The following is a 22,827-nucleotide window of genomic DNA, read 5'->3' on the forward strand; positions in this document are numbered from 1 at the left end:
TGAGAAAGAGAGGAATTAAGAATGACTAAGTTTTTAAGCTTGAGTTACTGGGTGCCATATTCTGGTTTGGGGAAGACTACAAAAGGGCTGGGAATCAAGAATTGTTTTTTTACTTTGTGAAATTTGACATGAAATATAGCTAAGTTGTTGTTGGTGTGCGTGTGTATGAGTTAAGAATGAATGTTTCTCTTCTAGCATACTATATTCACTCTACTTTTGGTCTCCTTTTATTTCTTTCAGCTTTGGAGGAATTTTTTACATCACTTGTGAAGCAAGAAATGGTGAATATGCCCCGTGGGGTGTATCACTCTGCATTAAAAGGAGGTGCCCGCTTAGATCAAGGAAAGACTGTAGCAGGAATCCCCAATTTTATGTTGAAAATGTATGAAACAAACAAGCAACCGGGTTTGAAACCTGGCCTTGCGGGTAAGCACAATACATAGTATCACGGTACAGGATTTTAATGTGATGATTTAAGTTTCTCTTCCAAGTAGGGTGTAGTAGGGCATGGAAAGGCATTGCTGCTACTGCTAAGGTCTAGACACAGCTGGATAAATTACAAAAATGAATCACATTTTAAAGCCATCAGAGAACTGTAGAAACAAAGACATAGATAAAACAAAGAATAGACTGAAGTTATGGAATGGAGAGAACATTTTAGATTGTTCCCTATGGACCTGTCCCACGCCCCAGCCCCTACCCCATGGGAGATATTCACTGATTCTGGTTGTGGGCTGGGATTGGGTATTGGCCCAGGAAGAGGCCTGTTGGAGGATAGAGAAACCAGTAAAGCTTTTAGTGGTTTCATGGGACTAGGCTGACGTGATGATTAATTTTATGTGTCATCTTCATTGGTCTAAGTGATGCTCAGATAACTGGTAAGTATTATTTCTGAGTGTGTTTCCAGAAGAGGTTAGCGTTTGGATCAGTAGACTGAGTAAAGAAGATCACCCTGAGCAGTGTGGGTGGGCAACATCCAATCCATTGAAGACCTGAATAGAACAAAAAGGTAGAGGAAGGGTGAATTTGCTCTCTTTGCTTGAGCGGGGAGATCCATCTTCTCCTGCCTTTGGACATTGGTGCTCCTGGTTCTTGGGCTTTCTGACTCAGACTGAATTGCACCACAGGCTTTCCTGGTTCTCCAGTTTGCAGACAGCAGATCATGGGACTTCTCAGCCTCAAAAATCTTGGGAGTCAATTCCCATAATAAATCTCCTCTTGCTTATTTACATATCTGTACCTATATATATCCTGTTGGTTTTGTTTCTCTCAAGATTCTAATACAGGTGACAAACTGGAGATTTTACTCATAAGCAATTTAGTGACTTTTGAGTTTGCGCTGAAAGTTAAAGAACTAGGCTGATGCTTCTGAGAGGCAGTGAAATCTCCAGTCTTGTGTTGCTTAGGAAACAAAGACTGGCTAGGAGAATGGGCCTGAAAACAAAGCACGCAAGTAGTGAATTGATACTGAGATCTACAGCTCTTTTCACCTGGATGCACTTACTAATGTTGGCCTCAGATAGAGGCTGAAATTCAGGCTTGACCTTAACAAGAGGCTGGTGCAGGAGGCAGAGAAGCCAACAGAGATCATGACATTTATGTGGTAACCTGAGTGACAAGACTGGGGACTTGAGACCCTTCAAACACACAACCTGTTTCTCCCTTAAGATATTTGTCAAATTTTGCAGCTTTGTGGGAAGTTAAAAGCTAAGCTGAAAACTTCTGAGGACAGATACAAATCTCTGAATCTCCCATAATCTTTCTGTATTGAAGAGTCAAAGACCGATTAGACTATCAGTTGAAAATCTTGAGGAGGCATGCCTTAGGAACAGGGTTGAAACAGAGGTAGACTGAGATTTACCAAAGCTATAGTCAAGCCTAACTCAGTTAAATCCCTCATTCACCTGAGATGATCTGTTCTTCACTCTGTCTGCCTAACAGAGGAGAAAATCCTCTGATTAAAAAAATAATAATATCATTTAGACTTTCTGTGATTCTTTCATATACTGTCCAGTGAAAAAGTGCTAGACATATGAAAAAGGAAGAAGCTAGAAATGAAGGGAATATTTCATGGAGATAAAGAAGTCAGTCCATTAGAAAAGTATCACAATTCTAATCAATGTGCCAAAATAACAGAGTTTCAAACTATATGACAAAAATGAGCAGAACTGGGCTTCCCTGGTGGCGCAGTGGTTGAGAGTCCGCCTGCTGATGCAGGGGACACGGGTTCGTGCCCTGGTCCGGGAAGATCCCACTGAGCCTGCGCGTCCAGATGTGCTCCACAATGGGAGAGACCACAACAGTGAGAGGCCCGCGAACTGCCCCCCCCCAAAATTAGCAGAACTAACTAAATAGCCAAATCCACAATAATAGCGGAAAACTCTTAAACAGCTTTTTCAATGGTATGATGAACAAGCAGACAAAAAAATCAGGTTCACAAAATATATGAATAATACTATGAACAAACTTTACTTAAGTGACATATGGAACATTGTATCTTATAGTGATAGAATTTGTATGCTCTTTAACTGTACATTGGAAACTTATCAAAATGGTCATATAGCAGACCATACATTTCAACAAATTTCAAAATATTGAAGTCATTGAGTCTGTCCTCTGATAACAATGTGATTAAGCTAAACTAAATAACAAAAAGATAACTAGAATTTATCCACTCGCCTGGAAATTGAACAGTACACTTATAAATCTTCCATGGATCAAAGAAAAAAATCAAAATGGAAATCAGAAAATATTTTGAACTGAATGATAATGAAAATATGCCAAATTACAACTTGTGGGATGCAGCTAAAATAGTGTTAATAGGTGATAAAACTCTTCAGAAAGTGGGCATAGAGGGAACCTACCTGAACATAATAAAGGACATATACAGCAAACCCACAGCAAACATCATTCTCAATGGTGAAAAACTGAAAACATTTCCTCTAAGATTAGGAACACAACAAGGATGTCCACTCTTGTCACTATTGTTCAACATAGTTTTGGAAGTCTTAGCCACGGCAATCAGAGAAGAAAAAGAAATAACAGGAATACAAATTGGAAAAGAAGTAGTAAAACTGTTACTGTTTGCAGATGACATGTACTGTACGCAGATAATCCTAAGGATGCCACCAGAAAACTACTAGAACTAATCAATGAATTCAGTAAAGTTGCAGGATACAAAATTAATGAACAGAAATCTCTAGCATTCCTACACACTAACAACGAAAAATTAGAAAGAGAAATTAAGGAAACAATCCCATTCACCATTACAACAAAAAGAATAAAATATGTAGGAATAAACCTACTGAAGGAGGTAAAAAACCTGTACTCAGAAAACTATAAGACACTGATGAAAGAAATCAAAGATGACACAAACAAATGGAGAAATATACCATGTTCTTGGATTGGAAGAATCAATATTGTGAAAATAACTATACTACCGAAAGTAATCTACAGATTCAACGCAATCCCTATCAAATTACTAATGGCATTTTTTACAGAACTAGAACAAAAAATCTTAAAATTTGTATGGAGACACAAAAGACCCCGAAAAGCCAAAGCAATCTTGAGGGAAAAAAATGGAACTGGAGGGGGCTTCCCTGGTGGTGCAGTGGTTGAGAGTCTGCCTGCTGATGCAGGGGACGCAGGTTCGTGCCCTGGTCCGGGAAGATCCCACATGCTGCGGAGCAGCTAGGCCCGTGAGCCATGGCCGCTGAGCCTGCGCGTCCAGAGCCTGTGCTCCGCAACGGGAGAGGCCACAACAGTGAGAGGCCCACGTACCGCAAAAATAAATAAATAAAAAAACCTTAAAAATAGAATTACCGTATGACCCAGCAATCCCACTACTGGGCATACACCCAGAGAAAACCATAATTCAAAAAGATACAGGGCTTCCCTGGTGGCGCAGTGGTTGAGAGTCCGCCTGCCGGTGCAGGCGACGCGGGTTTGTGCCCCGGTCCGGGAAGATCCCACATGCTGCGGAGCGGCTGGGCCCGTGAGCCATGGCCGCTGGGCCTGCACGTCCGGAGCCTGTGCTCCGCAGCGGAAGAGGCCACAACAGTGAGAGGCCCATGTACGCAAAAAACAAAAACAAAAACAAAAACAAAAACAAAAACAAAACAAACAAAAAAAAAGATACATACACCCCAATGTTCATTGCAGCACTGTTTACAATAGCCAGGTCATGGAAGCAACCTAAATGTCCATCAACAGACGAATGGATAAAGAAGATGTGGTACGTATATACAACGGAATATTACTCAGCCATAAAAAAGAACGAAATTGGGTCATTTGTATAGACATGGATGGACCTAGAGACTGTCATACAGAGTGAAGTAAGAAAGAGAAAAACAAATATCATATATTAACGCATATATGTGGAATCTAGAAAAATGGCACAGATGAACCAGTTTGCAAGGCAGAAATAGAGACAGAAGTAGAGAACAAACATATGGACACCAAGGAGAGAAAGCGAGGGTTGGGGGTGGTGGTGGTGGGAAAAAAAAATATTTTGAAGTCTTATAATTTCCATTTCATTAAAAATTATCTGCTTTACCTGTAAGAAACAACAACAACAACAGTGTTAGTAGGAAATTTGTACCCTGAATGCATATACTGAAAAAAGAAGAAAGGAAAACAATTATAGTTTAAGCTTCTATTTCAAGAAACTTGGAGAAGAACAGCAAATTAAACTTAAAGAAATGATAAAGGAAGGAATAATAAAGATAGGATTAAAAATCAGTGCAATAGGAAACACAGGAAATAAAGAAAATAAGCAAAGCCAAAGGTTATTCTTTGAAAAGTTTAATGAGGACTTCCCTGGTGGTGAAAACCCAGCAATCCCACTACTGGGCATACACCCAGAGAAAACCATAATTCAAAAAGATACAGGGCTTCCCTGGTGGCGCAGTGGTTGAGAGTCCGCCTGCCGGTGCAGGCGACGCGGGTTTGTGCCCCGGTCCGGGAGGATCCCACATGCTGCGGAGCGGCTGGGCCCGTGAGCCATGGCCGCTGGGCCTGCACGTCCGGAGCCTGTGCTCCGCAGCGGAAGAGGCCACAACAGTGAGAGGCCCATGTACGCAAAAAACAAAAACAAAAACAAAAACAAAAACAAAAACAAAACAAACAAAAAAAAAGATACATACACCCCAATGTTCATTGCAGCACTGTTTACAATAGCCAGGTCATGGAAGCAACCTAAATGTCCATCAACAGACGAATGGATAAAGAAGATGTGGTACGTATATACAACGGAATATTACTCAGCCATAAAAAAGAACGAAATTGGGTCATTTGTATAGACATGGATGGACCTAGAGACTGTCATACAGAGTGAAGTAAGAAAGAGAAAAACAAATATCATATATTAACGCATATATGTGGAATCTAGAAAAATGGCACAGATGAACCAGTTTGCAAGGCAGAAATAGAGACAGAAGTAGAGAACAAACATATGGACACCAAGGAGAGAAAGCGAGGGTTGGGGGTGGTGGTGGTGGTGGGAAAAAAAAATATTTTGCAGTCTTATAATTTCCATTTCATTAAAAATTATCTGCTTTACCTGTAAGAAACAACAACAACAACAGTGTTAGTAGGAAATTTGTACCCTGAATGCATATACTGAAAAAAGAAGAAAGGAAAACAATTATAGTTTAAGCTTCTATTTCAAGAAACTTGGAGAAGAACAGCAAATTAAACTTAAAGAAATGATAAAGGAAGGAATAATAAAGATAGGATTAAAAATCAGTGCAATAGGAAACACAGGAAATAAAGAAAATAAGCAAAGCCAAAGGTTATTCTTTGAAAAGTTTAATGAGGACTTCCCTGGTGGTGAAGTGGTTAAGAATCTGCCTGTCAGTGCAGGGGACACAGGTTCCATCCCTGGTCTGGGAAGACCCCACACGCCACGGAGCAACTAAGCCCGTGCACCACAACTACTGAGCCTGCGCTCTAGAGCCTGCGAGCCATGACTACTGAGCCTGTGCGCCACAAGTACTGAAGCCCACGGGCCCTAGAGTCCACGTGCCACAACTACTGAGCCCACGTGCTGCAGGTACTGAAGCCTCTGCTCCTAGAGTCCTTACTCCACAGTAAGAGAAGCCACTGAAATGAGAAGCCCGTGCACCACGACGAAGAGTAGCCCCTGCTCACCACAACTAGAGAAAGCCCACGCACAGCAACAAAGACCCAACACAGCCAAAAATAAATAAAAATTAAAAATAAGTAAAAAACGCTGCTAGTTAAAAAAAAAAGTTTAAGAAAATTGATAAAGCTGTTGTAAGGCTGGACAAAAAAATAGAGAAATATAGATCACCTGTATCAGGAACAACAAAGGAGACATCACTTCAGGCCCTACAGCATTCAAAACATTAAAGAATATTTTGAAGAACTTTTAGCCAATGAATTTCACAGTTTAGATGAGATGTAGAAATTCGTCAAAATATAAAACTTTGCAAAACTGACAGAAGGAGAAATTGACTATATGAATAGTTTGATATGTATTAAAGAAATTGAATCTGTAGCAACCTTCCCACAGAGAAAACCTAGGTGCAGATGGCTTCCTTGGTGAAGTCCTCAAAAAACTTAAGGGAGAAATAACAGTGGTCTTTATAAACTTCAACTGAGAAAAAAAAAAAAAGAAGAGAACACTCTTGATTGAGATCAGCATAATCTTGACACCAAGTAGAAGAAGAGAATAGTAAAGGCCAGTCTCTTCCACGAACATAGTTGCAAAAATTCCCCCAAAGTATGTTAGAAAAGGGAGGAAAAAAGGGAGACTGAATGTATGTGAGTGCGGGTATGAAGGAAAACTAGTCCACTTATGGGTAGAAACTAAAGGAACCCATATTATTCAGGAGTTCACAAAGACTGACATGCACAAGCATTTCTCTTTCATTGAAATTTGTTTTTAAAGAAAAGCTTAATAGAATTTCTAGAAGTAACAGTTCACAAAATTTAAAATAAGACATGATTTGAAATTTTCTCTTTTATTTACAAATGAATAAGGCTTGTCAGTAAGTGATCATTTCAATAGCTCTTTTTTTATTCACAGTTAAAAATCATAATTAGTTTAGCATATTCTTTTAATTTCTAAATCTCTCTATACAGATTGATTGAATATGGATTACTGAGACCCTAATTAATGAGTTTTTCCATAAGCAATGTTTTTATTTTTTTTAAGGTGGTATGCTATTTTGTTATGATATTTCAATGTATCAGAGTAAAGATGGCAAACCATTGAATAGACTGATGGCCAATAGAGGGCGAAGTTTCAAGCAGACTTCACTTGCTCTAGTGCATGAGGTAGGTGCCTTCCCATGCTCTGTAACACGTTCTTCTTGCTTATATATGTTTTGGGGTTTCCCTCCTTCACTTTATGCCCATGAGATTTAGTGTGTGTTTGGGAATTATTTTTCTCTTTATCATAATTAATTTAAGTGGCTTTTAAAGACAACCAGAATAGTTGAGCCAACTGAATACTAAAATATTTTGAGGTATTTCTCAAAGAAACTGGCATACTTCCCCACTGTTCAGCCTATTAAGGAGTAGTATCTTGGAATTTGGTTTATTTCATCAGTATTTAACTTCCATATTTCAGAATAAATACCAATTTATTATTTAAAGAAATAATTTTGCCTGTTTCTTAATTGTGATCCTTTGAAAGTATGTAGAGCACCAGTGTTTATATTTTGTGAATATTGGGAATTAACAGTAAATAATAGAGTTTAGGGGAAAAAAAGCCTATAGTTTTAGTGTTTATTTAATTTTTCTTTTAGACCACCCTTTTAAAATAAAGTTACGTTATTTTCTGCTAGAAATCTGATCGTTGCAGATGGTAGCAATACGAGAGGGAAGAGGGAAGTTGTAAAGCACTTGGGAAATTTGTTTTTTTGTTGTTTTTTAAAATTTTATGACAGTTACTCATTCAGTGATATATAAATTAAAATGTATGAATGAATAACAAAACAAAATATCATGGCAAAGAGGTTTATTTTACATAATTTAAACATAAGTTATATACAAATTATACATGAAAATATATAAATTGTAAAAAATTTTAAAGGATATGAGGTAAAAATAGTGCTTCTACAGTATGTTTGTATTAAATCTTATTTTGAGACATAATTTATAAATCTTGGCATCACTGATTTGATTTGATCATATTCTGTGTCATACCAATTGCCACCAATTAGCATAGCCAGGTTTTTTGTTTATTTGTTTTTTGGCCTTGCACGTGCATGGCATGAGGGATCTTCGTTCCCTGACCAGGGATTGAACCTGTGCCTGCTACAGTGGAAGTGCAGAGTCTTAACCACTGGACTGCCGGGGAAGTCCCAGCATAGCCAGATTTTATAGACCCACCTCTATCCTAGCCACCCATATTAGTTTTATATATTTAGTTAGAATTGAAATTATGTAAATATTTGGTTCAGAACCTTTTTTGTCTAATACAGTGTCTTTATTTAACTAAGGAGGGAAGAAAGATCTGGGGAGAGCACTGTTTCTCTGGGAAGAAGAGAGGTTTAATTTCATAAAAGAGGAAAAAGCATAGGTAATTTCTAGATTTGTTCTCCCTAGCATATTATTTGTTGGTATGGAGAAGAGAGAGATTTGGTACCTTTTTGGGTTTTAAAGCTGTGGACTTAACATGGGTAACCAAATTGTTAAGTATTAATGGAAGCCTAATTTTAAAAGTACCATCAGAAAAGAAACAAAAAAAGTGTTAATGTGGAGGTAGCAGAAGACACCTAATAAGTTCAGAAAATGGAATCAGAACTTATGAGGTGTACCTTAGATGTGAACAGAGAAAATATTTGGGTTATGATACTTGTTGCTTGTATTTTAGAATGCTTAGAAAATTTCAAGAGATGAGAAAAGATCATAATTTTAGGAGTCAATTGGAAGACACATTAGACAGAATTCAGCCAAATCTATGGTAGGATTTTGTTTGGATTCATTTTCTGCTCAATATAATCCATTTTTTAAAAAAAGAGATAGAAAATGAGCCATGCAGTTTCTCAGACTGTCTGACAACAAATAATAAGAATTTTAAGAGCTAGTTAATAAGTATAACAATTGCAATAATAATAGCTAATAACCAGCTCAGATGCTTCAAAATTTGCCATGCATATATTAATTCATTTAATCTCTATATTCACACTATGAGGTTGGTACTGTTAATGTGCATGACACAGGTAAGTAGAGGAGCCTGGAAATTGAACCCAGGAAGTATGATTACCCAGTTCTTGAACTACCTTGTACCATCCCAGGGCAATCAGAGAACAATTTTAAAATACCTTTGGTTTTTTCCAGGATGAGTCTAGTATTTCCTAACTCTCCTCCTTTCTTCTAGTGTTTCTTTTGTTGCAGTCCCTTTGGTATTTTTCCAGCTGAAGTTTCTTCAGACTTTGCTTTGGTTCCCATCACTGCTCTGTTCTGAGTCTTTTTGTTTTTAAAAAGGCTGTCGTCATTATTTCAATCTGTGTATTAATTTACCCATTGATGGACCTTTGGGTTGTTTCTACTTTTCCCAGATTACGACTAAAGCGGCTATAAACATTATCATACAGGTGTATGTGTGGACATCTGTTTTCATTTCTTTTGAGTAAATAACTACCTAAGAATGGGATTGCTAGGTCTTTTGGTGAGTGAATATAAGAAACTACCCGACTGTTTTTCTAGTGACTGTCCCATTCTGAGTGCCCACCGGCAATGTAAGGGAGTTCTGGTTGCTCTGCCTTCCTTGCCAGTGCTCAATATGGTCAGCTTTTTAAATTTAGCAGTTCTCATAGTGGTTAGTGGTTTCCCTTTTGTGGTTTTTAATTCGTGTTTTTTTTTAATGACTGCTGATGTTGAACATCTTTTCATATATTTATTCACCATTCATAGTTTTTCTTCCATAGAGTGTTCAGTTCTTTTGCCCATTTTTAATCCAGGTTTTTTGTTTTCAAATGAGAGTTCTTTATATATTCTGGATATAAGTTTTTTTAATTAGGAATGTGTTTTGCACATGTGTTTACCTACTCTGTAACTTGTCTTTTCATTTGTCTTTTGAAGAGAAGATCTTTAGTTTTGAAGAATTTCTCAAGTTTTTTTATGGTTCTTGCTTTTTGTCCTACCCCAAGTCTCAAAGTTTTTCTGCTTTTTTTTCCCCCGTGTTCTTTTTTTTTTTTTTTTTTTTTTAACGCGGAGTGCAGAGCTGCTGTTTTCTCGGTCTCCACCGCGCGGTCCTTTTTTTTTAATTAAAAAAAAAAAAAATGAGGTATAATTTATGTACCGTAAAATTCACTCATTTAATGTGTGCAAGTCAGTGGTTTTAGTATATGCACAGAGCTGCATAGCCATCACCACAATCAATTTTAGAATATTTTCATCATAATGTAAAGAAACTCTGTACCCATTAGCAGTCACTCTCCATTTTCCTCACATCCCAGCCTTCAGCAACCATGAATCCACTTTCTTTCTGTGTAGTTTTGCCAGCTTTAGACATATAAATGGGATCATGCAATATGTGGGTTTTTTGGTATGGGTTTTTTTACTTAGTATAATGTTTTCAAGATTTATATGTACTATAGTATGTATCAGTAGTTCATTCCTTTTTACAACTGAATAATATTCCATTGTATGAATATATCATATATAGTTTATCCATTAATCACTTGATGGATTGCCTGAGTTTTCTTGTAGAAGAAGCTTTATGGTTTAAGATTTACATTTTAGCCTATGATTATTTGAGTTAATTTTTCATAAGGTATGAGTTATACTTGTTGAGTATACCATCCTTTCTTCATCTAGGCACCTTTGTCAAAAAATCATTTGTCGGGCTTCCCTGGTGGCGCAGTGGTTGAGAGCCCACCTGCCGATGCAGGGGACACGGGTTCGTGCCTGGGTCCAGGAAGATCCTACATGCCGCGGAGCGGCTAGGCCCGTGAGCCATGGCCGCTGAGCCTGCGCGTCCGGAGCCTGTGCTCCGCAATGGGAGAAGCCACCACAGTGAGAGGCCCGCGTACCACAAAAAAAAAAAAAAAAAAAATCATTTTTCCATATTATGTATGGGTCTATTTCTGTACTTAATTTTGTTTCATTGTTCTAAGTGTGTAGACTTTCATCAAAACCACACAGTTTCACTACTGTTGCTTTATAATAAGTCTTGAAATCAAGTAATATGAATCTTCCAACTTTGGTTTAAATTCGGCTGTCTTAAGCCCTTTGCTTTTCCACATAAATTTTATTTATTTATTCATGGCTGTGTTGGGTCTTCATTGCTGCGCATGGGCTTTCCTTAGTTGCGGCAATCGGGGGCTACTCTTCGTTGCGGTGTGTGGGCTTCTCATTGCAGTGGCTTCTCTTGTTGCAGAGCATGGGCTCTAGGCACATGGGCTTCAGTGGTTGTGGCACACAGGCTCAGTAGTTGTGGCACACGGGCTTCAGTAGTTGTGGTGTGCGTGCTTTAGAGCTCAGGCTCAGTAGTTGTGGTGCATGGGCTTAGTTGTTCCACGGCATGTGGGATCTTCCTGGACCAGGGCTCGAACACGTGTCCCCTGCATTGGCAGGCGGATTCTTAACCACTGTGCCACCAGGGAAGCCCTCCACATAAATTTCAAATCAGCTTTGAGAAGCTACCAAAAAACCCTGCTGTAATTTTGGTAGAAATGCAAATTGAATTTGTAGATCAATTTGGGAGAGAATTGACATCTTAATAATATTAAGTTTTCAACCCATGCACAAGGTATATTTCTCTATTATCTTAGATCATGTTTTATTGTTTTCTTACTACAAATCTTGCACATATTTTGTTAAATTTTATAAGTATTGCATATCCCTAAGTATTTTTATGCTAGTGCGATTAGACTGTTTTTTGGTTTGTCTTAATTTCCAACTGCTTATTGCTAGAATATAAACATGTTATTGATACTTTTTTATGGCCTTACTAAACCCACTTATATTTTCTTGTAGCTTTTTTGTAGATTCTTTTTGTTTTTCATTGTAATGTTGCCTATGAATATAGATTGTCATACTGTTTTTCTCTTGGATCTGTATGCCTTTGATTTCTTTTTCTTGCCTGATTGCACTGTGTAGGACCCTTTGGTGTGGTTGAATAGCAGCGGTGAGAGAAGAAATTTTTATCTTGTTAACAGTCTTGGGGGAAAGCATTCAGTGTCTTAATATTAAATATGATGTTATATTTAGTTTATTTTAGTGTAGAGATTTTGTAGATATCCTGTATTAGGTTGATGAAGTTTCCTTTTATTCCTAAATTGCTAAGGGTGTTTATTACAAATAGATGTTTAATTTTGTCAAATATTTTTTCCCTACATTTATTGAAATGATTGTATACTTTTTTGGCTTGTTGATATGAATTATTTTATTATTATTTTTTTTTTTTGCGGTATGCGGGCCTCTCACTGTTGCGGCCCCTCCCATTGCGGAGCACAGGCTCCAGACGCGCAGGTTCAGTGGCCATGGCTCACGGGCCCAGCCGCTCCACGGCATGTGGGATCTTCCCTGACCAGGGCACGAACCCGTGTCCCCTGCATCGGCAGGCGGACTCTCAACCACTGCACCACCAGGGAAGCCTCATATGATGAATTATTTTGATTGATTTTCTAGTGTGAACCAAATCTGCATTCCTAGGATAAACTCCACTTGATTATAATGAAGTATCCTATTTATTTATTGCTGAATTTGATTTGCTAATAATATTTTGTTAAGGATTTTTGCATCTTTGCACCTATGAAGGTTATGGTTCTGTAGTTTCCTTGTAATACCTTTGCCTGATGTGTTATCAGGATAATGCTATCCTAATAAATAATTTTTCCTAAAATGAACAGTAGAATTTTCTAGTGAAAATTCTGGGCTTGGAGTTTTCTTTAGGAATGTTTATAACTATGAATTCAATTTATTTAATACATGAAGCTATTTATCTATCCATCTATCCCTACTAATCCTGAAGTGGGGATTTGGGTGGCACAGCATACATGACAATTAACGTGTCTCTCTCCTTTTTTAAAGTGTAAATTTTATAAAATCAGGGAGTTTGTTTTGGTCATGTGTTGTGCCAGTGCTTAGTATTCCTGGCTCTGCGGCATGTGGGATCTTCCCGGACCGGGGCATGAACCCCTGTCCCCTGCATCGGCAGGCGGACTCTCAACCACTGCGCCACCAGGGAAGCCGTTCTGCCCTGATTTATAACTATTTCTCATCCTGAGACTAACTTGGCTCCTGTTGATGAGGAAGCTGAAGGTGAATGACAGTTTCTTTCCCTGAAAGTTGCTGACTGTCTTGTCATCCTTTGGCATTTCTAACTCTGACATGATACTCTCACCTAAATTGGATGATACTGATTTGTCCCTGGATGAGAATGGCAGCCTTGCTTCATTATTTCCTCCATCTTTGGACACATGCAAATTTTCCTGATCCTGCTGCTACCCAACCATATTTATGCCTCAACATTAGGTAATGAGCTCTTTTTCATTTTTGTGTCAGAGAAGCCTTTATAAAGCTTATTGGCAGCACTACTCTGAATGAAATCTTTTTTCTTCTTTCTTTCTTTTGAAATTGATCACCATTTGATTTGTTTTGCCTTATAAATTAATTTATTTCTTCTGCCTTCTTTACATTTTTTCCCTAGATGCCCAAAAGTACATGTGATATAACCCATCATTTGCCCTTTTCTTTCAGTTCCTTCTTTATTTAAAAACATATTTCTTATGAAAAACATGGAGTATGTTAACATTCATGCAATATGAAACAATTAGATGAAAATTTTGAATAATAATTGTGAGAAGTGGTATCTGTGCTTATTACACATTCCCCTTAGAAAACACTGTGAAAAGTATTGTTTGCTGTATTTTAGAAACTCCATAATTACCATGTGATGTGAGTTGTTATGGTAACAGGGTTTTCCCCCTTCCTATTAAATAACAGAGTAAATGGTTGCTTGAGGTGTGACTGAATTGTCAGCTTTCAAGCTAATGTTATCCTCATGGGAAGGGGGAGTGGGGGGAGAGGGGAAGAGAGAGATAGACTAAGCTGGAGAGAGAATGAGGGGGGGACGGAAGGAGGGTGGAAGGAGAAAGAGAGTTTTAAATGTCCAGAAAGCACCTACAAAGTGATGAGTGTCATTTTACTTTAAAAATGTGTCCTCTATAAGCCCTCCCTTCTTGTCTTCCAGTCACTATTTGTCAGGGGACAGGAATAGTAGAAAATTTATACTGTGCAAACAAGATTACTATTGACAGACAACTGAAGCCTATGATTTCTTATTTATAAACAGTGGGACATTGAGTGGCTTTGGGGGTCTCTAACACTAAGTACAAATGGTTTTTCTTCTGGGAATGTGGGAGGAGTCTGTGTATGTCACAGACCAAATGTAGTGGCTCAGTATTGGTGTGTCTGGGTAGCAACTGAAGTTAAATACTTTTATTCTTTTGATAATAATATATACATCTGGTTAACATGAATATGCCTTACTTTGTGAGATTGAGGTTTTAAAATCAATAACAAACACTTTACCTGTTGATTTTTATGTGCTGCTCTACCTTATCCCATTCTAGTTTTACAGTCAAACAGCCTCACCAAAGCTTGTCTTACTTGATTTAAATTATTTATTGAAGTGCTGTTAAAATGGGTATTTTCTTATAAAGGAATAATTGTATTTGTTAAGATCACTCAAGAGGTAGAAAACATTACCAAATTTCTGGGGAATATATTCTGAACAGTAAATTATCTAATTAGGTAGCCATGTAGTTCCTTCAAGAAAAACATGCATCAATGAGGAAACAACATCTCCTTTTTCATTCTGTCTTTTGACATTCCTGCTACATTTATGAATTGTGTTTCTAAGCAGGATATTTCTGTTGAACGAGTATTTCACATATATGTCATTAGAACTTGTATGATACAAATTAAAAAGTTTTGTTAGGAAATTTCAAAATACAAAGTTTATAATACCCGCTTTAAAATATCGCCTTGTCAGTCACTGTGTTTTTAATCTGGAATGAAACATTTCCCAGCCAGAACATTTTGGATATGTTCTGTAAAATTTCAAATAACTGTATTCTCAACAACTTGTGTTTGTGTTTAGCCGTGCCTACTAAAAATGTTTTCTAACATTGTGTTTTTACACATCATAACTTTCTGTGATTTCTTGATTACTTGTTTATGACAGTGTGGTTTTCACATGACAAGATTTTGCCTTAAAGCGAACACTGTACGTTTAATTGGTTAAACTCAGCAGGTATTTAAGTGAACACTTAAGTGCGAGATACTGTTGTGGTTTTTCATGGGAGGGATTCCGGGATGAATAGGATATGATTTCTGCCCTTGGGATTGTATGAGATTAAGGTCCATGAACAAATAGTCTAAGATGGAATCTGTTGAGTATAATGGGAGAGGCATATAGTGTATTTCCAAGCATAGGGATGGGAGAAATTATTTCAGAAAGTAGAGATGAGAGGAAGACTGGGCATTAAAAGCAACAGCAGCAGTCAGTGAATGCAAAGGTCTTGTAGAATATAAGACAGGCTTGGGAATTGGTTTATAACCCAAATCAACCAGAATACAGGTTAAATGAAAAAGAGGAGCAGAAAATCAAGTGGGGAAATTGGATGAGGATCTTAACCAGCAGGGCAGCAGAGTTCTCACATAACAACAAATTCTTTCTTTTTTTTTTTCTTTTTTTTGCCGCTATGAGTGGCATGTGGGATCTTAGTTCTCTGACCAGGGATCGAACCTGCCAGGGAGGTCCCTACAATAAATTATTTCTTAATTTGATTCTAAGATACTTTGGACACAGCACAGAAGAATTTGGACTTTATTCTTTAATGAACCATCAAAGGTTTTTGAAAAGAAGTTCTGAGTTAATGTAATAGTAGCAACACCATTCAGGATGTATTAGAAGGAGGAAAGATTTTAGGCTGTTAAGAGATCAGTTAGGTGGCCTCAGTAATCAAGGCAGGAATTAGGACTCCCCCAGTGAGGAAGTAGGGACAAACATAGTAAACATTTTAGAGGTAGAGATGACAGTTGAGTTGGGGGCAAGGGAGAAGTCCAGGATAAATCAGAAATTTCAAACCTGGTGATTGTAATATTGATGGGGTAATATTGATAGGAAAAGGAAAAATAAGAGAAAGAGTGGATTTTGAATGATGATGACAAAGAAGGATACAGAGGGTATTAGATGGTGGGAGGTGAATGTTTGAGAAGTGTATGTTCTAAAAGTAGCCATTTTCAAACTATGTATTTTAAATTTTATTTTACTGAGTTATATGCGTACAGTAGGTTTCTCCCCTTTTAGTGTATAGTTCTATGAATTTTGAGACATGAACACATTTGTCTAATCAGTACCACAGTTACGATGAGAATAGTTCTATCACCCGAAAATCCCCCCATGCTCCTTTGTAGTCAGCTCCTCCCCCGCTCCCCCATCTCCTGACAACCACTGATCTCTTTTATGTCCCTCTAGTTAAAACTGTGTTTTAAAAAGTACTAGGGACCACCACAAAGTAGACTCAGATGATCAAGAGGGCTGAACGCCAAGCCCTCAGCCTTCACCCTTACTTCATTTACACAAATTTTGCTTCTCTGTTTTATATATTGGCATTTTACTTAATATTTGGGGTGGGCTGGAAAAATTACACAGCTAAATACTCGAAAACTTTTATTCTACAATGTTACTGCTACCACTCGAGCCACCATTGTCTCTTACCTGGATTTTTGCTGGAGCCTCTGAGTAGATTTCTCTGCTTTGACCTTTGCCCGCTACAGTCTGTTCTCAACAGAGCAGTCAGCATGATCCTTTTACGATGTAGATTAGATTGTGTCATTTTTCTCAAAACCTTATAATGGCTCCCCCTTTAGTAAGAGTAAAGGCAAGTCCTGAGAAGTGACCTAGGAGGCCCTGCTTTCTCCTGTTAATTCTCCAGCCTTCTCTTTTTATACTCTCCTCTTTGCTTACTCTATCTGTGCTAGTTACCCTGGCCTCCCTTCTGTTCCTAAAACAGGTCAGCCATGTGCTCACTTTAGGGATCTTTGCCTTACCTTGTGGGTTTTTTTTTAATTGAGGTAAAATTCACATAACATCAAACTAACCATTTTAAAGCTTAAAGTGTACAATCTACAATCCAGTGGTATTTAGTACATTCCCAGGGTGCAACCTTCACCTCTGTCTAGTTCTGAAACATTTTCATCACCCTTAGATGAGACCGTGTATGCATTAAACATTCCCTCCCACTTCTTCCTCTCCCTACCTCCTCCCCACCCCTGGAAACCACTAATTTGCTTTCTCTCTCTATGGATTTACCTATTCTGGACATTTAATATAAATGGAATCATATAACCTGTGACCTTTCGTGTCTGGCTTCTTTGACTTTCACGTAGTGTTTTCAAGGTGCATCCACATTGTAGCATGCATTAGTACTTCATTCCTTTTTATGGGCAAATAATATTCCATTGTGGATTTATCATATTTTGTTTTTCCATTTATTCATTCATGAACATTTGGGTTATTTCTGCCTGGCGACTACTGTGAAAGTGCTGCTTGAGCATTCATGTACAGTATTTGTTTAAATATGTCATTTCACTTCTGTTTGGTATATACCTAGGAGTGGAATTGCTAGGTCATTTGGTAATTCTATGTTTAACTTTTTGAGGAACAACCAAACTGTTTTCCACAGCAGCTGAACCATTTTACGTTCCCACCAGTTCTTCATCTTCAAGTTTTCACTCAGGCTTCATCTTCTCAACGAGATACCCTGACCACCCTATTTAGTCCTGTGACCTGCTCCTGTCCCCACTCTTGCCTTATTATCCTTCTTTTCCCCCTTTACCCTACTTGCGTATTTCCCTAATGTAGTCTCTCTTTTAGGCATGTGCAGTAATGTTTCGTTATACTTAGTACTACCTCTTAGACATAGAAACTCTTACTCTTTCCTAAGTCATAGAAGCTGCTCACCTTAGCAGTCCATTAGACACCTGTTATTCACTGCAAGGGTATACATAGTTAGCCTTAGAAAAACTGTATTTCATGTGTTAATTAAAACTCGGTGCACAGTGGTTGAGAACCCTGCTTTATCATCTGTTGAATAACAGGGTTGGAACTTCATGATTGGAATTAGTTTGTTGCTTGGGCTTCCTTCAAAGCCATCTCGCCAGTATAGCAAATTATACATGATTTTCATACTTCAGTAATGCAAATTATATTTTTCAGCCTAGCAACATTAACCTCTATGGGGTGACTGAACACATCCTAAAATGTGTTTTTGTTAAACATGGTCAAGGAAGTCTTTTCTGCCTGTAACACAACTGGAGAGTAAGGACGTGACTATGTTTAAGCTGTTTCTCTAAGTCTCTCTTCTGTAAGGGAAAGAGCGAGAAAGTGCATTTTTAAAGAGATTTAGTCACAGCTAACTCCACAGAACACTAAGACTAGGTGTAATCTCATAAAACCTGGGGAGTTCGGGCAGGTGTCTAGGCTCAAGCATGACTGCTTCCCTGCACCCACCTTCAGATGTGGTCTGAACAGCAGCAAGAGGGTTAGCTTTAACCTTCGGTTTATAGCCTCCTTGTAAGTAGGTTTCCTGGCATGACAGTCTTTGTTCTTAGAAGCTCAGCATTTGATTTGCTCATGTTCCTTTACATTTTTTCATATTACTTTCTTTTTTTAATTCAAGTTTAAGAAGCCAATTGAGATCACTGTCTTTCCAAGAACATCCAGTGCTCTTATTGCCAATTTGCTGAGACTGTGGATATTCTCAGTTGTGCAATGATGTCCATGGATTATGTAGCAGCAAAATTTTAAAATATTTTGAGGTTCTGAAGTAAGAGATAAAAGTTTTGGTTGTGGTGTTTGTATCCTTTCTGTGAAATCCAGGTCTCAAAATGGAACTTAAAGATAATTAATGTATTTTTTGAAAAGGGTAGGAAAAAGCTAAAGGGAAGTCCCCACATTTTGGAAACAGAGCAAGGTCAAGGACTAATTAATGCCGCCACAGCTTCCTGGATAACAAGAGAAGAAGCAGGAATTGGTAGGCCCCTTCCTTCAAGGAGTTTTGTTAACATGTTGACAAGGCTTCCCCTACCCTACTCAATAGAGTGAGTACTTGATCAGAAAAGCAAGAAGTCTGACTTTTTAATTTTTTTTTAGGTTCATTTCGTGATCTGCCGTTCCCTCTCTGCCTGTTCAAGGCTGGTTTTGCAGCTTTTCCCTTTTTCTCAATTCCAGGAATAAGTTTCACTTTGTATTTATAGTTGTCATAGTTGTGAAAGGGGTACATGTTGGAATGGCAAAAGATCTTATCTTTTTCATACAGTTTGAGTATCTAATTTTTAAAAAAGAAGCAGTGGGATGAGGAGTGCTAGATTGCAGACAGACTGATCTCTTTGTTCCCATAGGTGCTTCATAATTTTGCCTTATAATCTATTTGTGTACATTTCTGACTCTCCCTGCACATTTCTGAACTCTGTGCAGTTACTGATCGATTTATAATCCTCACATCCTTCCAGAGTCCCTTGCGTATAGTAGGCCCACACTAAGATTGGGATTAAAGAAAATACCAGAAGCCATGGGAACCAACTGTGTTCAGAGAGGCTGTTCTCTTCCCCATCACAAAGCACTTGAGAAAATTAATTTCTATAATACAGTAAAATCTCTTTAAACACTGTAGTTATCATGATTCTGGGGTAATTATGTAGAAATTTGTCCTTTTTGTGTTGTTGTTTTTTGTCTGTAAGACACAGACTAAAGTTTCTGTTGTTTGAGTTTAGATGAGATGAGTTACAGGAAACATGAAATGTGATGCACTGTGACTATTTTTTCTTGAGTGATCTTTCTTTAACAGAAGCAGACCTGGGAAGATTTGTCGCAAGATAGCAGTATAGTAATAGGTAGAAACAGAAATGACTATGAAAACCAGATGTTTTGTCTGGGCCTGTCTTCAGAAACAGGATTTCAGTGTTGGCATATATCATTTTTCTCTTGTTTACCCACACTGATTAAAGGGCATTTATCTAGTGGTGTGCTCAATTGCTGTGTGCGGGACTCATTTGCATGCTCTTAACATCCTGGTTTCTACACAACATGATATTTCTGATGGCAATTTAAGTTTATTACTTCAGAAATTGTCATATTGGAAGTCCAAGATGTGAGCGATATTTATTTTTATTTAAAATTACTAGGGGGATTTTGTTAGACAATACCTAGTTTCCTGACATTGGCAAGAGGCTTTACAGAGTTTCCCCCTGATTTTCGAGGACATATTTGTATTACACATACATCTTAACTTGTTATTATTGTAGGATTTTATTTGCTTTAATTTAGAAAATTCCAGGCTTACTGTATTTTGTCTTTACAGGACTCTAAGCTCCTCTCCTTTGAAAATATCCGAAAGATCTTATTTGTGGTTCTGATCCTAGACTGATTTGGTTTGTTTTAGAATCCAGACCATAGAAAATGAAGGGAAAGAGAGAATTGATGATACAGTTTTCATTTTATTCTGTTTTAATACTGTGCAGCCTAACTTATGTCCTGGTACATTTTTCCCACAGGTTCACATCCAGCTTTCCGAGTGGCACCGTGCAATTTTTCTCCCACAGGCCTGGCTCGCATATATGACTCGTGCTTATCATGCCATTTTACAGGTAATGAAACCACGGGGTGACTTGCTCTAGGGCGTGTCTCTTAAGGTTTACTACAAATACGTATTTAGTGTAAGAGCACTTAGAAAAATAGCACTATCAAAAAGGCAACGGTTATTTTTGCTCATAAAAGAATGTGAGGCATGCATATATAACTGCACTTAAATTTTAAGTGTGATGCCCGCCCCCCGCCAGATGTGTGTTCCATCCAGAGCTGCCTCTTGAGCGCTCCTCTCCGATGTCCCGCTGCTCTGTGAACGCCTCTCATTGTCCCAGATATCCGTGGTGGCTGTCCCACAGCACCTCAATTTGAGTGTGTCCCAAACTGAGCTCATCGTTTCATCCTGTACCTGCGCCCTCTCGAGCTGGACTTGCTTTTACATCTCCAGCTTCGTCTCTTAACCCTTCCCCTGAATTTTCGGCCTTGCTCAATTTCTTTGTTTTCCCAAACTCAGCATGTCTTCCCTACCTCTTGGCTTTTACCTACACTGTTCCTTCTGTTGCAGGCACTGCCATTCCCTCTCTGCCTATTCAAGGCTGGTTTTGCAGCTTTTCCCTTTTTCTCAATTCCAGGAATAAGTTTCACTTTGTATTTATAGTTGTCATAGTCGTGAAAGGGGCACATGTTGGAATGGCAAATTTCTACTTGTTTTTTTTACATGGTTTTATCTGTGTGCCTTCCCTCTCTGTGTGCCTCCTTAGAACCCATGCTTCCCTTTTCAAAGCCCTTATCACCCTAGTTATATGTCTGGGGCCTCCCTCCAGTTGGCTCTGTTCCTTAAAGCCAGAAGCTGTGTTTTCCTCTCTGTTGCGTGTCTAGAACCTGACATGTGTCTAAAACATAGTTAGTGCTCACTAAATAAATGAATTACGCTCAATTTGACTTCTTTTATTCCAGTAATATTATAAGTTATAGCTTGTGAGTTTTTAAAATTAGAAATAATTTTTAATCAGTTTGGGAATATATGAACATTTAATTGCATAAGGAAAAAACTACTAACTCAATCCTTTTTCCTAGCTTAAAATTCTCTGTTAAGGATGATAGAAAAAATCTAAATTACTTAAGTAATTTATGGCCCCAAATAAGATTTTCATGAAGGCTTAGGAAATGAGGTGTTATGGTTAAAGGTAACAGCTGTCCTAAAGGATAGAGGTGGGGCTGGAGGAATGACTAAGCATCTCAGCATTGATGTTCTCAAGTTAAAACCTTGCTACAACATATTCGTTCTAGAATTTATCTTCAGAGATTCTGGTTCACTGGAACTGAATAGGAGATCCGGAATCTCCATGTTTACCAAGCTGCCAGGTGCTTTTAATTCAGTCTATCAACCCTACTCTGAACAACAGTGTTTTAGATGGTTCCCCAAACTAAACTGGAATCTGCATTTTAAAGACATTCCCTTGGAACCATTGTACCCTTTTGCTTGGCCTACACACTTTTTTATCCTCAGCAGCATCTGGCCACTTTGTTTTGAGTAGATGCATAAGTGAATGAATGAATTACCCCTACACACCCTTAACCAATTATAGTTTTTATTCAAGAAGAGTGAGATTGCTTATCAGAGTATGCACTTTTTCGCACACTCATTTTTCCCTTTGTAAGTTTGCAGTGTTTTCCTTCACCAAACATTTATGGAACTTACTTTACTGGCCAGGTCCTGTGCCGGGTGTGTGGGATAGAAAGAGGAATAAAGCACTCCTTCCTCTCAGTGAGCTCCCAGTCCAGTGCAGGAGACTAACGTGTCCACTAGCAATGCCAGTACAAATCTTTGATGCTTTAATAGAGGATGTACTCCAGTATAGGCACCTGGAGCTGGCAAGAACAACTCCTCCTGCAGCATGTACTGAGAATTTTATTTAGCTCTTAGCATAAAGAAGGCGAAATTGAGTAGGATTATGGTATAACATGCAGATGACAAGCAACTTATTAAAAAAAAAAGCCCTCGGTGGTTTCTTTTTTATAACAAGAGCTACCATTTATTAAATAACTAGTGTCTGTCCAACGTTTCATGTATAGTATTTCAGTTCATCTTTACAGAAGCTCTTTGAAGTGGATGTTGGTAGCCTCATGTAGAATGGGATTATAGATGGGGAAGCAGGGTTAGCTAGGGAAGCAAAGCAAACTGCACAAAATCTAACAGTCAGTAAATGAGAGAACTGGAACTTAACCTGGATTTGTCTGATTCCAGAGCC

The 22,827-nt window shown here is 38.2% G+C and overlaps 1 protein-coding gene across 1 annotated transcript in view; it reads left to right on the forward strand.

Moving 5' to 3' along the window:
• Positions 1-22,827, forward strand: part of LOC112407024 (focadhesin-like) — a 223,269-nt gene that overhangs the window by 126,662 nt on the left and 73,780 nt on the right. Inside the window, 3 exon segments of the mRNA XM_024756153.1 lie at positions 241-426; positions 7,181-7,302; positions 20,545-20,637. Coding sequence (XP_024611921.1) covers positions 241-426; positions 7,181-7,302; positions 20,545-20,637 — 401 coding nt within the window.

The sequence above is a fragment of the Neophocaena asiaeorientalis genome, unplaced genomic scaffold (genome assembly GCF_003031525.2).
Source record: "Neophocaena asiaeorientalis asiaeorientalis breed wild unplaced genomic scaffold, Neophocaena_asiaeorientalis_V1.1 scaffold1013, whole genome shotgun sequence".
NCBI classification, from domain to species: Eukaryota; Metazoa; Chordata; class Mammalia; order Artiodactyla; family Phocoenidae; genus Neophocaena; species Neophocaena asiaeorientalis.